This window comes from Cornus florida, unplaced genomic scaffold, assembly GCF_030987335.1.
Source record: "Cornus florida cultivar Cherokee Brave unplaced genomic scaffold, ASM3098733v1 CherokeeBrave_3.0.0_Hap2_Chr11, whole genome shotgun sequence".
NCBI lineage: Eukaryota > Viridiplantae > Streptophyta > Magnoliopsida > Cornales > Cornaceae > Cornus > Cornus florida.
In genome coordinates, this window is record NW_026775581.1 from 84481641 (window position 1) to 84497993 (window position 16353).

Sequence of the window (16353 nt, forward strand, 5' to 3'; positions counted from 1 at the left end):
TTTATACAAATTTAATTGAGAAAATTTCATTAAATTAGTAAGAATTTTTTTCATAATTTATTTTAACAAGAAAAATATATTAAGTGTAATTCAATAAGAAAGGGTATTATGGTCATTTAATGAAAAATAGGTAAGATAATGGAGCATTTTGTAACTAAATGTGATAATTTAGGAAATTTTATGTATAAAATATAATTCAAAGGATTATTTATAAATTTAAACATAATTGAAGAAATTTTTTTACACTTTACCCTATCATATATATTTCAACTTTTGTTGGAAACGTCAAATAATATAAGGAAAATCAACCTTATCAACCTTATAGTCAAAATGTTGACGGTCATCGACTCATCATCACCATATACTGTTATTTATTGAATGTGGTGGAGGATCATGCTAAATCTGCAATGGTGTATATCTCGTTTTATTAAATTCTATAAACAATTCTAATTAGGAATCAAGTCAACACCTTACCTATACATGTACTGGACATCATGGTCTTGTAATAATTGCGTCAAATCCTTCAGTTAGCATTTATTTCGATTTTTTGTTTGGGTAGAGGGATAGTTGGGGAAGACTTGGTGTTAGTAATCCTATGCCATAAAACATCAAGTTTTAAAATATATTTTTTTTAGGTGTAAATAATTTCTTAAAAGTTATGATTGTAAATATAGTTCTAGCATTACCCGATCTCTTAAGGAAGTGTTTTTCATGGATTATGTGGATTAGTCATGTCAAAAGTTCTGAATACCTCGATTATCGAAAAGAAAAATTGATAAACAGAAGAGGCCAAGAAATAATGAATGAAACATTTATAAGAAAGACAATGTATTTTTCTCATTTTTTTATGTTAATTATATTATGTTTTTACACGGTTGAGTTGAGAGAATTTTTTTAAGACTTAATAATTGATTTTGTAAGTAATTAAATATTAAAATTAGTATTACATATTTGCATGACAACTTTACCTTCTTTTCCTCGGCTCGATTTTGAAGTGATAAATAACTTTTCAAAAACAAAAAATATCCTCTCTCTCTTTTATTTGTGAAGTTTCTTCTAAGTTCTATCTGTTCTTTTTCATTCATTCTCAACCCTTACTTTCCACCAAACACGGTATTGGAGTCTTTAATTTGGCTAAACTTGATAACAAAATCAAATGATTTGATGACATTATATATATATTGAGTATTACGAGAAGTACATAAAAAATATTAAATATATATATTGAGTATTCCGAGAAGTATATAAAAAATATTGAATATTTAGTCGATGGTTAATACTTTGTATTTTTTTTATAAGGCAAGAAGGGTTAAAAGTTAAATTAGAAGATGTAGAAAGTAACACTCCAAAATAAGGAAAAAAAAATAGAAAATAAAAAAATAAAATAAAATTGGTTACTTTCTTGGACAGTATAACTAATATAGTATAGAATTCAGTCATGTAGAGTGAGCAAGGGCGAATTCAGGCATTGTCAAATGGAGGGACTAGTATTGAACATAAATTTAATTACACAATTTCATAAGCAATTTTTTTTTTGAATGGGTTAAAAGGAGGGATTAAAACTACTATTAAATTTTAAAAAAAAAAAAAAAAAAATTTGGGCTGAACATAATATACTATTTTTTTTTTTTGGGGGGGGCTCAAGCCCACCCAAACCCCCCTCTGTGTCTGCCACTTAGAGTGAGTGTGAGAGCGGGACTGAATGCAAAAGTTGAAATATGAACATGACAAAATCTAAGTTACACATAATGAGATTGAGAGCAAAAACATATGCAAAGCGTAAAAGCAATAATATACGTAAAGTAAAGCATGAGAGTGATTTTCATTTAAAAGAATTATGTAATTTATAATATACTAGAGACTCGATACGTGCCCATCTATGAAGCATGGACACGGATACGGGATACGGGTACGACACGACACGGATACGGCGACACGACAAATTTCAAAAAAATAGGACACGGACACGGCGGGGATACGCCTATAAAATTATTTATATATATATATATATATATATATATATATATATATATAATTGTATATTCAAAATATAATTATTAGAATCTTGTATAGATAAATAAAACAATAACAAATAATAGAATCAATTTCAATAATTTCATCTCTATTATAAGAAAAATATAGACAAGACAAAACAGAAAATAAATGAAAAATAAAGTTGATCCAAATTCCAAACAAAGATGTGCAGAAGAGACATAACTATAATGAACTAAATATGTATATGAATAAACATATATACTTTCAGTCTTTCACAAAGTTTTGTTCATGTACTTAAATATATATATATATATATATATATATATCTTGTTCATGAAGATAGATAAGTGAAGAAGAGGAGAGACTGAGAGAGAAGTGAGAGAAAATAAATTTTGTCTCACGGAAGTGTCGGACCGTGTGTCCGAGCCTCGGACACGTGTGTCCAATAAAAAATAATATTTGGACACTTTACAAAAGTATCGGACACGTGTCTGAGCCTCGGACACGGATGTCGTGTCCGAAAAGTATCCGACACTGATATGGGGCCTCTGGGAGGAGTATCCGTGCTTCATAAGTGTCCACAAATTACATTCATATTCATTTATTTTATTGAATAGCTATCAGGAATAGGGTTATAATTTGGGCAGATCAACCCGAAGCCGACCCAAAAATTTTAACGCTAGATTATGGGTACTTGGGAAATACTACCTACTGTAATATTTTCTGATCTTACCCAGATTCAACTGATTGGATTGCTGAAGTCTTAAAAATTGACTTTTTAAGGTCAGAATTCATTTTCTAGCTTTGCATTTATTTTCTAACATAAGTCAGAAAAATTGGCTGGACTATTTTAATCAATATGCATATACAAAATCAAAACAAAAGAGCAAAAACAGACGTAAGGAGTGAAGAAGAACTTACCTAATTAGCAATAGTGTCTCTTATTCTCATAAAGATAATTTCAACAAAGAGAAACCATTTTTAGAGGAATGTTGAAAATTTGGTTTCCTAAAATGTGTGCGTCTCTCTCTCTCTTTCTTTTTTATTTTTATTTTATTATATTTTTATATCAACGAATATATTTCAACTGTCTTCTGATTTTTTATTATTTGAAAACAAAATAATACTCTTATTAAACTAATACTTTCTCCAATTCTAAATTCAAAGTAAACACAAGATGAAAGAAATTAAATTGACAAAAACCATTATTCCAAGTAGGTTATTCAAAATATTTTTGCATTGTGTCTTTAATTTCTCAGTGGTACTACATATCCCACTTGTATATTTTACTTATAAGACAAAAGTTCTTTTATTGGGTAAAAGCACAAAAAATTTTCCTAACCGTAATATTTTTATATTCGCTAAGTAATGATATTTTTTTGGTATGTACATATGAATTATATCTAGAACATGAAATTCGAAATTTTTTATCCTAACCGTAATATTTATATATTCGCTAAGTAATGATATTTTTTTGGTATGTACCTATGAATTATATCTAGAACATAAATTTTGGAAAAATTTACACCAAAAAAAAAAGATTTTAGAATCAAAATTTGTAATTTGTTCCAAATTTGTCAATCAATGAAATTGAGTTTTTTTTTAATCAAAAATAAATATATATATTAACCTAACAAAATTATGAATTTTTTTTTTTTAATCATGTACGCTAAGATTAACAGCCCTTTTGTGTAATCCATACATAAACTCGATACGCAGATATATCCTAGATAGCTCAACAATAGCTAAAGTAGTTCATATAGATATAAGTACACACTATAGAACGTTCACCAGCCCACATAATCCGTCTCAACCCGAGTAGAACAACCAGGGAAACTTCATCAGGCCTGGTTATCAATCCTAGGCGATGTACGCACCCTAACCGTGATCAGGATACTCAAGCTCGTATCACGACATCATAAGTATATATTTAAATCCTTCATAATACAGAAAAGTAAAGCAACCATCCGTCATGTTGTTCAACTGTTTTAGTTGACAGGACATGCATCCATGTAGGAGTTAACTGTTTTAGTTAATCCATTCCGAAACTATTTTGTCCCAACAATCGTACACCCCATCAAGTCATTGATGAGCTCAATTGAGCTGAGCTTAGTGTTGTTCAATCTAGCGTGTCAAAGTTCTTACAGATTAGAATGTCATTTTTAGAATCTAAACATCTCAAGGTTAGTATTACCTTATTTATGTTAACGTAATCAAGCTCTAATTTAACTTTAGCACTAACAGCAATGATCGATCTCTTGCACACTGTTGAGCAAGAGTAAGAAATCTATTTATTCACATGAAATATGATGACTGTTAAATTTGATTATTATAATTTTTTTGTAATTATCTTTTTTACACTTAAATTATATTTAATCATCATCATGCGTGGTGTAGAGAAATTTTCTAACTCACTGGTAGCACTTGAAGAATAATGACAATTAGATATGATTGTTATGTTCTTCTTAGCAATTATATTTTTTACACTTAAATCATATTTAACAATCATCATCCGTGATATATATATATATATATATATATATAGAACCAGATATCAGTACTTTTAAGACCAGTTGCTAAGTTTTTTCTAAAGTTCTATCACCTACCCTATTTTTGACCTTATGCATAGTTTTTGAGAAGGTTGTTTACTTGCATACGTATCTATATATGGTAAATATGAAGTATATAGAAACATATTGAGATGAGAAATGTCTCAGTCATTTGCATTTTTTTGGAGCTAGTCCTCTATGGACAGGTAGGTAAAATGTTAAATGTCACAAATTAAATTTTATTTTGGATGTTTTGTGATGTTGGCGATTTTTCAACGTCTGGGTCAAAATTTCTTTCCTTTCTTTTACAACTTTCCTTTTATAGATATATATACATGGGAAAAAGAACTTTTTCTAATAGGTATGAGAGTTCTATCTCAACATAAAATATGCTAAAGTGCAAAACAAATTTCGGACAAAAATATTGTCAATTTTACAAAATTTCATAAGAATTGTGGCTAGTCTATTGAAGGGTACTATGAATTTCATTAAATAATTCGGACTTGTATTTGCAAAATCTATAAATTGAAGAAAATATATTATTAGTCTTGAAACAATTTAAGAAAATAATTTATCAAATAAGGTAAATCTAATCAATTTAATACCAATTAATTAATTAATCCACTTTGAAAAAAAAACAAGGTACTCCGTATTTTCTTTGGTTTTTAAAGTGAATGATAGGAGGTTGGAGTTTTTCAAAAAGGACCCGGCGGCTATTAGGGCTCGACACTTTTGAAGGAAGATTTAAGCATGGCCGGCCAACCTAGATTTTAGACATTATTGTTGTAAAGAGAGCACCAACTATATATAGAGTAACTTGCACTGCATATAGTGGAGATATATATATATATATATATATATATATATATATATATATATATATATGTATGTATGTATATATGACACATCAACCACTCCCTTATATATTCAACTCAATAAATTTCATTATATTATTGTTCAGAATCAAGAAACACCAACCACAGAGTAACTTATACTACATAAAGTTGGACAAATATTGAAAAAAATAAAATAAAAATTGGACAAATATGGAAAAAAATAAAATAAAAATTGGACAAATATGCATACGAAAATTCTATATAAGTTACTGTTTCTCTGACCTTTGAAGCAGCCACATTAGAAAAAATAACATTACTATGGCAAAGAGCAAGGTTCTGGTTGTGGGAGGCACCGGGTACATTGGCAGTAGGATTGTTAAGGCTAGCTTAGCACAGGGACATGAAACCTATGTCCTCCAACGGCCCGAGATCGGCCTCGACATGGACAAGTTACAGATCTTATTGTCCTTCAAGAAGCACGGGGCTCACCTTATCGAGGGCTCGTTTTCCGATCACCGGAGCCTTGTGGACGCGGTGAAAAAGGTCGACGTGGTCATTTGCACCATGTCTGGGGTGCATTTCCGGAGTCACAACATTTTGTTGCAGCTCAAGCTTGTTGATGCCATTAAAGAAGCTGGAAATGTCAAGGTACTTATCAATGAGTTTTAGTGGTAAAGCATCTATAGGCATGTACGTTTACTTCAGTTTTTGAAAATTTGTTTATGTTAAAATTGTTTTTATAAAAACTGAGTTGAAAATAATAATAATAATAATAATGTGACATAACAGTTTGTGTTTTTCTTCTCTAGCAATTCAATAATCTCTTCACTTTTTGTTTCATTGTCATTTATATATGTAACACTTTTTGTTTCATTGTCATATATATATATATATATATAACTTTTATAAATAAAGCCAATTTACCGTGCATTATTTATTATTCCCTCCGTTCTATAAAAAGTGTCACTTTTGGAGAACCATGACTCTCATAAATTGAACTGTCACGATTCTCTAAAAACGACACTTTTTTTGGAACAGAAGTTAGTAAAGAATTAGTACATACAATTATAATGAAAGTATATTCTCAATAGTTACCTCCCAACATACATAATAGACATTAACATATAAATGATAACAACTTTTTAATAAAGCGACAAACGGTGAGATATTACAATCACCATCTTTTGGGATCCAGTATTTTCAGTGGCCTAAATTTCGTACTTTACGTGTATATTCTTTCATTTTCGGTTAAAAATTGAATTCGATACTATTTGTTATGATTTACCTCTATTATGTAGATATTATCTATTTTACACATTCTTTTCATTAGTAATTGTCACAAGTAATGTAAATATTACTGTAGTTTGCACGCTCAATTTTTTAAGTACATATACACAATTAAAAAATATCTGCATTGTATAAATACTGACAACCTTTCTCCAAGACTGTGTGAGACGGGTTCTGCCAATGCCATAGAGAATTGAGGAAGCCTTGAGAATATCAAAGCACACATCTCTAAGCGAACACAAATTCAAATGTCTAATATATATATATATATATATATGGTGGAGTGGAGTTTTATCATTCTTTTCATATGGTGCACGCTTGATTAGAAAGAGAACCCACCAGGTTTTATCTCTGGGAGTGACCAGGACCTTATGATGTTTAATTTATTAACATAAAATTATATTAATAATTTTTATTTAATAATAATTCTTCTTAATTTTGAGATGTAAAAATGTTAATTATAATTTTGTATTGGTATTTTTACTATTTTTTTAATAAATTAATATATCTAATCTATTTAATCTCTCTACTTCCAAATCCACATTTTTTTAGTAGACAAATTAAAAAAATGTGGAATACGGTGAAATGACTTGTAGTAACACTTGATATTTTGATAATTTTCGCATATGTTAGGTTGTCCCTAGTGTGAGGGTATTTATTTATTTTAAATTTTCTGTATCCGTTGTTATTTTTTATCATCGTAGTGAAAATTCTTACAATCTTTGATTGTAGCCTTGGTTTTGGTGAATCAAATAAAATTTGTGCGCGCGCGTTTGATCTCTTTCTTGTATTTTTTATTTAATTTCACAAATAACTTAGTTTATATTTTTTTGTCGAGCTAAATAAAATAAAATAATAAAATATATATATATATATATGGGGTGGTAGTAAAGAAGAAAATATGACATTACGAAGCTTACTTAATGTTAAACTTATTTATTTTAAAAGAGGGTCTTGAAAGAGGGAATATATATTAAAATAATAAATAAGAATTCGGGTGAGGCTAACCTTTATTTATTTTAATTGAGGACCCTAGGCGACCTCTTTGTCGTCTAACCCTAGCCGACCGTGTGAGTAATTCGTATTTTTACTGGATTATTATAACATCCCCATCCTCTACTTTTGTACCAAATCTTTAAGTGGAAAGACACTTTCATGATCATCCCAAGAAAAAAAGAAAAGACACTTTAATGTAAATAAATAATAATTAAATGAATGTTGCTTTCAAAATCGAAACAGTTAATTCAGCAACGTTGCTTTTACATATTTGGGGACCGTTTTGTCTCTCATATCCAATTAAATTTTTGATTTTAAAAGCATCACTCTTATTATTATTATTATTATTATTATTATTATATATATAAATCTATAATATATTGCCAACAAACTCGGTACACCCACAAATATTTTTTTTTCTTTTCTGGTAAGCTAGATTTTATTAAAACAAAGGAAAAACTGTACAGAGGGCCCCACAAAGAAACAACAACAACCAATTTGCCTTTTCAAGCTGGTGCAACTATATATATTGCTTATAGTATTCATAATGCTTGGCAAGTCCAAGGGATCAACAAACAGAACGAAAGAACACCAAACCCATTCCTAGAACTAGCTAGAAGACAACCCCAAAAAAAGGTAAAACAAAAAAAAAATGTATATATAGTCAACATTTATATCAGTATATATATAGTTTTGGTCGATGATGGTGATGTCCGCTCTCTTAGATTACCCTATAATATTCCAGACACATGTAGTCTTCCTGTCTCACATACACTTGATAATTACAAAAAAAAATTCTCCCAAAGGGATTTCGAACTCTCTCGTGTTTTTGGAAACTTAGGGTCTGCTTGGTTTGTAATTTTAAAAACAATTTTTAGTTTTCAGAAAAGTGAAAACTGTACAAAAAAAATCTATTTGGTTCAGTTTTCTGAAGACTCAGCTATAAAAAAGTCTATTTTCAGATAAACTGTCTTTTATTGTTCTCTGAAAACTGTTTTAAATTTTTTAAAGTTATTTTCAGAATTGCAAACTAAGCAAACCCTTCATTTTAGATACATCTGAACTCTCATTGTCCACTAATGTAGCTATATACTATCACCAGTTAGATCAGAGGACTAACGTAATTCTTCTCCAAACAGAGAAGAAAATGTAGCATGATGAAGCAGCATAGAGCACACGACCAAACCTAAAATAAGAAAGTGCACACACTAATTGCTTACTTTTGTTTTGTGAATATTTGCATAAGCTTGTAAAGAATCATGTCTTTGTTTCCAAGATTATATATATATATATATATATATATATATATATGTATATGTATATTTTCACTGTAAACTTTCATCTAAATTAATCTCTCGCTTTTTTTTTCTTTTTTTCGTTTTTTTTTCTTTTTTTCAAAAGCGTTTCTTGCCTTCGGAGTTCGGTATCGATCCATCAAGAATGAGAGATGCACTAGAACCAGGAAATGTGACATTTGTGGAGAAGATGAGAGTGAGGAAGGCAATTGAAGAAGCCAAAATACCCTTCACTTATGTGTCTGCTAACTGCTTTGCTGGTTACTTTGTGGGTAACCTCTCTCAACTTGGCACACTCATTCCTCCCAAAGACAAAGTGTACCTGTATGGAGATGGCAATGTGAAAGGTACAAATAGAAAACTCAAATGATGGTACAGTTTTTAAATTTTCAAATTCCATTTCTGTATAATGAACATATAATTTTACCTTTCATAACATAAGTTAAGGGCTGTTTGGTTAATTTATCCTACCTTAGTGTTAATGTGTCTAATAATTCGTATTTTGGATAAGCAAAATATAAGGTCATAATTGCACTACTCTTGTTGAATATTAATATGTGTTACACTTTGCAGTGGCTTTTTTAGATGAAGATGATATAGCAACATACACAATCAAAACAATAGACGATCCTCGTATGTTGAACAAAACACTGTACCTTCGACCACCGGAGAACATCCTTACTCAAAGGCAGATAGTCGAGAAGTGGGAAAAACTTACAAACAAAGAACTACAGAAGTTCACCATCTCTGCACAAGACTTCCTAGCATCCATGAAAGGTAGTACATGAAAATAAACAAATATATATATATATATATATATATATATATATATATATGGATTGTACGTATTAATCTAACTTCACTTTGTGTCTTTGTTGTATAATGCAGGTATGGACTTTGCTGGCCAAGTAGGAGTGGGGCATTTCTATCACGTCTTCTACGATGGCTGTCTAACAAACTTCGAAATAGGGAAAGATGGAGAAGAAGCTTCAGAGCTCTATCCTGAGGTTCAATACACTCGCATGGACACATACTTGAAACTCTATCAATAAATTACTATTGCTCCTAGAGTTTATTATACTTCACATCATCTGAACTTCAATTCGTGTTCTGATTTTAATTTTATTTTACTTTTTTTATATTTTTTTTGGTGGGTAAAACCTTAATGGTTTTTTATAAACTTTCAAGAGAAAGACATACTCAATTGATGTAAAAGGATTTCTCTCAATCAGTAACGTACTATATACGTTGTGTCTGCTTCTGTCAGTGAATAAAATTCAATCACATATCTAAATTCTTGTACTTCCCTCATTTTTTTTTTTTTTTTTGATGCCAAAAACCAAATTTGATTAAATAACAAATATATACATCTCCTCTCCAAAGGGAAAGTCCGGTGTTCTAGCCCTCATGGAGCTAGGGATGCAATTCGGCCGGACTTGGCACTCATCTCGGGTTAAGCCCATATAAAAAATCTTCAGCCCAAGCCCGCCTTAAGCCTATACATAATTTGTCCAGCCCAAGCCTGCACTAAGCCCACCTCAAAAGAATTTGTGTTAAAAATAAATCATTTAATACCTCAAAAGAATTTGTGTTAAAAATAAATCATTTAATGCTACACTTAAGACTTTAAATATAAATTCCATGCACACTATCAACTTGGCTAATACACTTTTGTAACTTAAGTATAATTATAAATATATATAATATTTTCGGACTCTAATCGGGCTTCGGGTTTCATCCATAGCAACCCAAGCCCAGGTTGAATTGAATTCGGGCTCAACATATATAGTCCAGGCCCAAATCAAAATTAGAAAAACATTATCCAAGCTTACAAAATTTCGAACTGAACTCCAGATATTTTGGGTTGATCCCGCTTGAGTTGCAGCGGAGCCATCCACTTTGTCATTTGTACTGATGAATCTGTTACAAATGACAGTAATTATCATGATATATGAGGGTGATTATCGGTAAAATAATAGTTAAGGGGGCTGGTCTCTCAAAAATTAATATTTTGTGAGAATTTACTGTAATTTGTGTTCTAGTTCCATTCTACATGTCACCGACAACAATAAAATATTGCCGCTGAAGTGCAGTCAAATCATGATTGGCACCGGTGGCCGCCATGGAAATGCAACACCTATTTGCCACAAAACGTACGACTTGCATAGACTTAATACCTAATTATTCTTAATTTACTACATTAAGATAATCTTACTGGACTAATTAATGAGGATCGGTGGAGAACTATCAATTTTAAATATTAAAGATCTTAAACTTTTAAGAGTCCCTACTCTGTAAGCCTAGTGTTACAGGTACGCTGAGTGCAAGGACGACACTTATACTTATTGATAATTGAAAGCACTTGATTTAAATGGTTATAAGAAAAGGACGTACAAGTCATACATGATGGTACGTGGCCATCACCTGCACAAATTAATCAAATTGATCGAGAATTGGAGTGTTTTTCTTAGAGCAACCGGTACAAGAGCTTTATTGCTAGCTCGGGTGTATTAATTGGTAGTGTTTGAATTGGTATGAGACTAACAATTTATGGGATCAAGATGCTGACTAGCAAAGTACATCACAACTGCTAATAATAACATTGCGAGCCAAACAAGGCCCCACCTCAGCAACGGCTCTTTTCCCTTTTTTCTTTCTTTTTTTTTTTTTGTTTTGTTTTGTTTTTTTTTTTTTCTTTCGCCCACAACTGCTTGGCTGTTTTCCCTTTTTTTGTTTTTTTTTTTTTGGTTTTTTTCTTTACTATTTCTTTTTATATGTAATTTATTTTTATTGTAAAAATAAATTTATGATTTTGATTATTTTATTTTATTTTTTATTTTGAAATAAATATTTGTGATTTCAAAATTTGTCAACAAATATATATGAATTTTTTAAAACAAAAAATCATATTGTTAGAAATGGCTTTTTTTTTTTTTTTTTTTTTTTTTTTCTTTACTATTTCCTTTTATATGTAATTTAATTTTATTGTAAATTTTTTTTATTTTATGATTTTGAATTTTTTTTTTTAAAAAATTTGTCAACAAATATATAAGAAAAAAAAATTGTAAAGTAATATTTTATTCATGACAAACATACAATATGAAGAAATACAATATTTTATTTATATTTGTGAGAAAATATGCAATGTCTTTTTATTTTATTTATTTAATTATGAAAAAATATGTAATGTCTTTTTTTATTTTATTTATGTAATTGTGAGAAAGTAATCGTTTTAAAAAATACAAACAAACAAAAAAAATAAATATGCTTTTAATTTTTTTTAGTCAAAATATTAAATGTATTAAAAAAGTACCAATAAAAAATAATAAAATAATAGATATCAATTATCTCATACCGTGACTAAAAAATAGCAATATATTGTTGCTAATCACATCAACACAATTGTTGATGTGATTAGCGATCTAACAAACTTTTGCTAGCCCTGTATTGCTAGCACCGTACCACTAGCCCTTACAAGGATCAAGGCACGTAGGCCGAAACCAATTAGCACAAAGCCTTGATGTAATAGTCGTGTAGACTGAACCCTACAAAGGTCGACGCACAGGTACGCAAGTGGACAACAAGGACACCTAACAACGACCGTATTAATATCTAAGAGAGAGAAGTCATGAATATCTAAAACATCTAAATATATGTTGCAAGGACAATGCTCGAGTCTGTTCAGGGAGGATGAACTTCATCCCCTCAATGACGTGGCCTCACAATTTCAACAAATGTCTAAATTAAAATATAAAATTATGTTGGGCATCGCCCATATATTTAAACCTTCAACCAATTTTTCTTTCTCTTGCTTTTTTGAACTGGGTTATTTACTTGTGTTCCATGCACACCATTTCCATGAGTTTCATTGTTTACGCCTTATATTTAAAAAATAAAATTCACGATTGCGACGATCAGTTTTGTTATGTTACATTGATATGTGATACTAATCATGTTTTGCAAGTCAAACTTTTATTTTTATTTTTAATAATTTAAAAATAAAAATGAACTCAAGCCCATGAATTTTATTTTTTTTACTAAATGATAATATATTATTCGTGTCATTAATTAATAATATCTAGTCTTGTAAGAAAACATATTTTATTTTATAATAGGTCATATCATTACTGTATAACACTATTTAATAAGTTATATAGTAATGATATGATCTACTATAAAATCAAATAAAAATAATATCAATAAAATTTAAAAATAAGTGGACTTAAGAGTATTCAAAAATTAATTATTAAAAAAACAAACGAGTTAATGTAATTAAAGAAAAAAAGGCTTACTTGGTTTCTAACTCGAAAAACGATTTTCAAGAATTCAGAGAACAGAAAACAATAAAAAATAATTATCTAAAAATATATTCTTTTATAACTGAATTTTTAAAAAATAATTTTTAAAAAATTAAACCAAACAAACCTTTTTTTTACAATTTTATATTTTTAATTTTCTAAAAACTATTATTAAAGTTACCTCTAACCACTCCTTTCCCGCACATCAAAAAATAACTTTTTCTCTCTCAATAATTTTCCTTCGTCAGGCTATCTCTATCTCTCATGTCTCTCTCTCTCTCTCTCTCTCTATCTTATCTATAAGCATTCCTTTTCTTCACATCAAAATGAAAACCACTTTTTTTCTCTCAATAATTTTCCACCATCTTCTCTCTCTCTCAATAATTCTTGGCATTATTAGCTCTCTCTCTCTCCCTCCCTCCCTCCCAATCAATAACCCATCTTTTCATTCTTCAATCTTCCATGCATACAACCTTTTTTCTAAAGACTTACCTTCTTTGTCATCATTAGTATTCAATATGTCAACAATTAATCAAGAACCTTCATGTTTTCATAAACTTAAATTACCAAAACAATAAGCACATTTCGTGAATCACAAATTACTTGTCACACTAACCACTATTACCTTGCCTAGTTGGTCTTGGTGTTAGGTCAGTACCCTTACCTGCCTTCTTTTGACTACTTGCATACATAAAGTACTAGAACAATGACTTGATGATAACATTGGAAATGTAATGATGTTAAATAAAAATTGCAAATTTATGGAGTAATTAAGACTAAGATTTTTATTCAGTTACGGCTAGTGTCTCATAAATTATTACTAGGTTTTTAGATTTAAGTTTTGACCTTTTTGAATGTAAATAATTTTTTGAGGCCATATTCGATAATAAAAGTCTAAACTTTACCCGACCTGTATAGAGGAGACGCTTTACATGAAATCTCTTAAATTAATTCAGACAAAGTTATGAAAATCTTATTTATCCAAAAAGATGAATTTCTATCCAAAACAAACAAAAAGGTGTTAGAGGTTGCAAATTATGGAAGATTATTAATTATCTTGTTATTTTTTTGTCTTAGTTTTTATCATTGAAGGTCTCAATTGTGTGTAAACGTTCTGTTTTTCAATAATAAAAGCTTATATAATATTTTTTGGTGAATTACATAAAATCCCCCTGACTTATAGTCTTTCGCAATAATCCTCATTTTAAGTTTTTTTTTTTTTTCAAAAACCCTCTCCAAATAAAACGGGCGGAGGGAGAGGGGGTGTTAGTTTTATTAAAATACCCCCACCTAGTCGAGGGGTTTTATGCAATTTGACCAAGGAGAATTTTTTTTATCAAATTGCATAAAATTCCTTGACATTTTTTTTTTAGGGAATTTTTTTTTGCCAAAATAAATAAATAAGTAAAATAGGAGTTTTTTTTTTCATGCAATTCGCCTAAATATTTTTAATATCTGCGTATCAAAAAGATAAAAAGGAGAGTTCAAAAAGGTGTTAAATTAATTAAATTGTAGCATTTGAGATGATTATGATGAACTTGCATCACAAACCATCATCATTAGAAAGATTCATAAATACTAATGAAATTTATCATGAAATTTGAAGTTCAAATGGAGTATGTGAGAATCTGATTTAATGATGATGTTGTAAACCGTACATTGCAAGCAATTTGAATGGATTAATTATTTGATGATATTCAACGGTTTAAAGCAAATTTAGGAAATTAAATAGACATTATGTGAGATAAGTCAAAAACCCAATTGACTATCATACCTCACCCTCTCCATTTTTCTAACCATGAATAAGTTGGGGATTTTTTTGATGTGATTCTAATAAAGAGTGTTCAACAAAAATTCTTACGTAAGCATCAATAAAATAGAATATTTCTCTTCGGTAGGCTTTAAAAATGAGTAGGCGTTTTTTTATCATTTTTTAAAAATTTAGCACCATCTTTAGAACATTTTCAGCGGTTTATCAAAAATTATTTTATGTAAAATATAAACAATATATATATATATATATATATATATATATTTTAATCGTGATTATCACCATCATTGCCTAATTCGTAGTATTACATATATGCAATTAACCATTCAACATCAATTAAAGTCATAAAGTTGATGCTCATCATCACCGTATCATTTACTCCGTATTTTATAAAATGCGTTGCATCATCCACCATATTTATTATTATTATTATTATTATTATTATTTTGACAAACATGTATAGGCCCTTCAATACACAAATTATTTAAGTTAAAAATACGGTTTAAAGCGAGACCTTAAAAATTTACTTCTTGGATCTCTACCATCGCTATTATGCCTCTGAACGCATATTGGATCCTCCACATACATGTGATATACATGTGTTCTATATATATATATATATATATATGATTTTTTATTTTTCGATAAGTTGTTCTCGATATATATTCGACGTCATCCTCTTGTAATAATTGCGTCAAATCCTTCCAATTGCATTTATATCAAATTTGAATCTAAAATAATGCCTCTTAATTTTTTACTTATTACCATGAGTTTGTGGCAAGTGATATATCTCCTATTATTTTAAAGTGAATGGGAAAGTTTGAGTTCTCAAAGGAACAAAATAGGTATATGAATGATGTGTGTTTTTTATCAATAAAAAATAATAATAATTATTGATTTGAGTTTCAATTTAATAAACTTGACAATAAGTTTTTTTTTTTTTTCTTCCTTAAAGCATGTGTATCGGTCCCACAATACATGCACCATTTAAGTTAAGAGTGTAGTTCAAAAATGATATCTCAATAACTTACTTCCTGAATCTCCACCAACGCTGTTATGTCTATCAGGGTCATAACTTGACAATACATTCAAGCATGATGAAATATTAAAAGTACATTGTATATTTAGAAGCAAGAGAGTAGTTCTCCTTTTCTTTTTAGGAAATTAATTTATCCAATAGGATAGAAACATCGTACCAATTCATTGACATACCTTGTGGCTCCAATTTTCTTTCCTTTAATTATCTTCATCTCTTTAAAAACTTTCCTTTTCTACAATTAAATTCTACTTTTTTAATTCTTTTCAACTAAATGATAGATAGATATA

At 29.3% G+C, this 16353-nt stretch overlaps 1 protein-coding gene across 1 annotated transcript; it reads left to right on the forward strand.

Annotated features, from left to right (window-relative positions):
- The first annotated feature begins 5458 nt into the window (after positions 1-5458).
- LOC132284310 (isoflavone reductase homolog) lies at positions 5459-10252 on the forward strand. The gene is made up of 4 exons (XM_059786401.1): positions 5459-6028; positions 9065-9305; positions 9532-9735; positions 9847-10252. The coding sequence occupies exons 1-4, from the start codon at positions 5699-5701 to the stop codon at positions 10008-10010; spliced, it is 939 nt and encodes a 312-aa protein (XP_059642384.1). The 5' UTR covers positions 5459-5698; the 3' UTR covers positions 10011-10252.
- The last annotated feature ends 6101 nt before the right edge of the window (positions 10253-16353 follow it).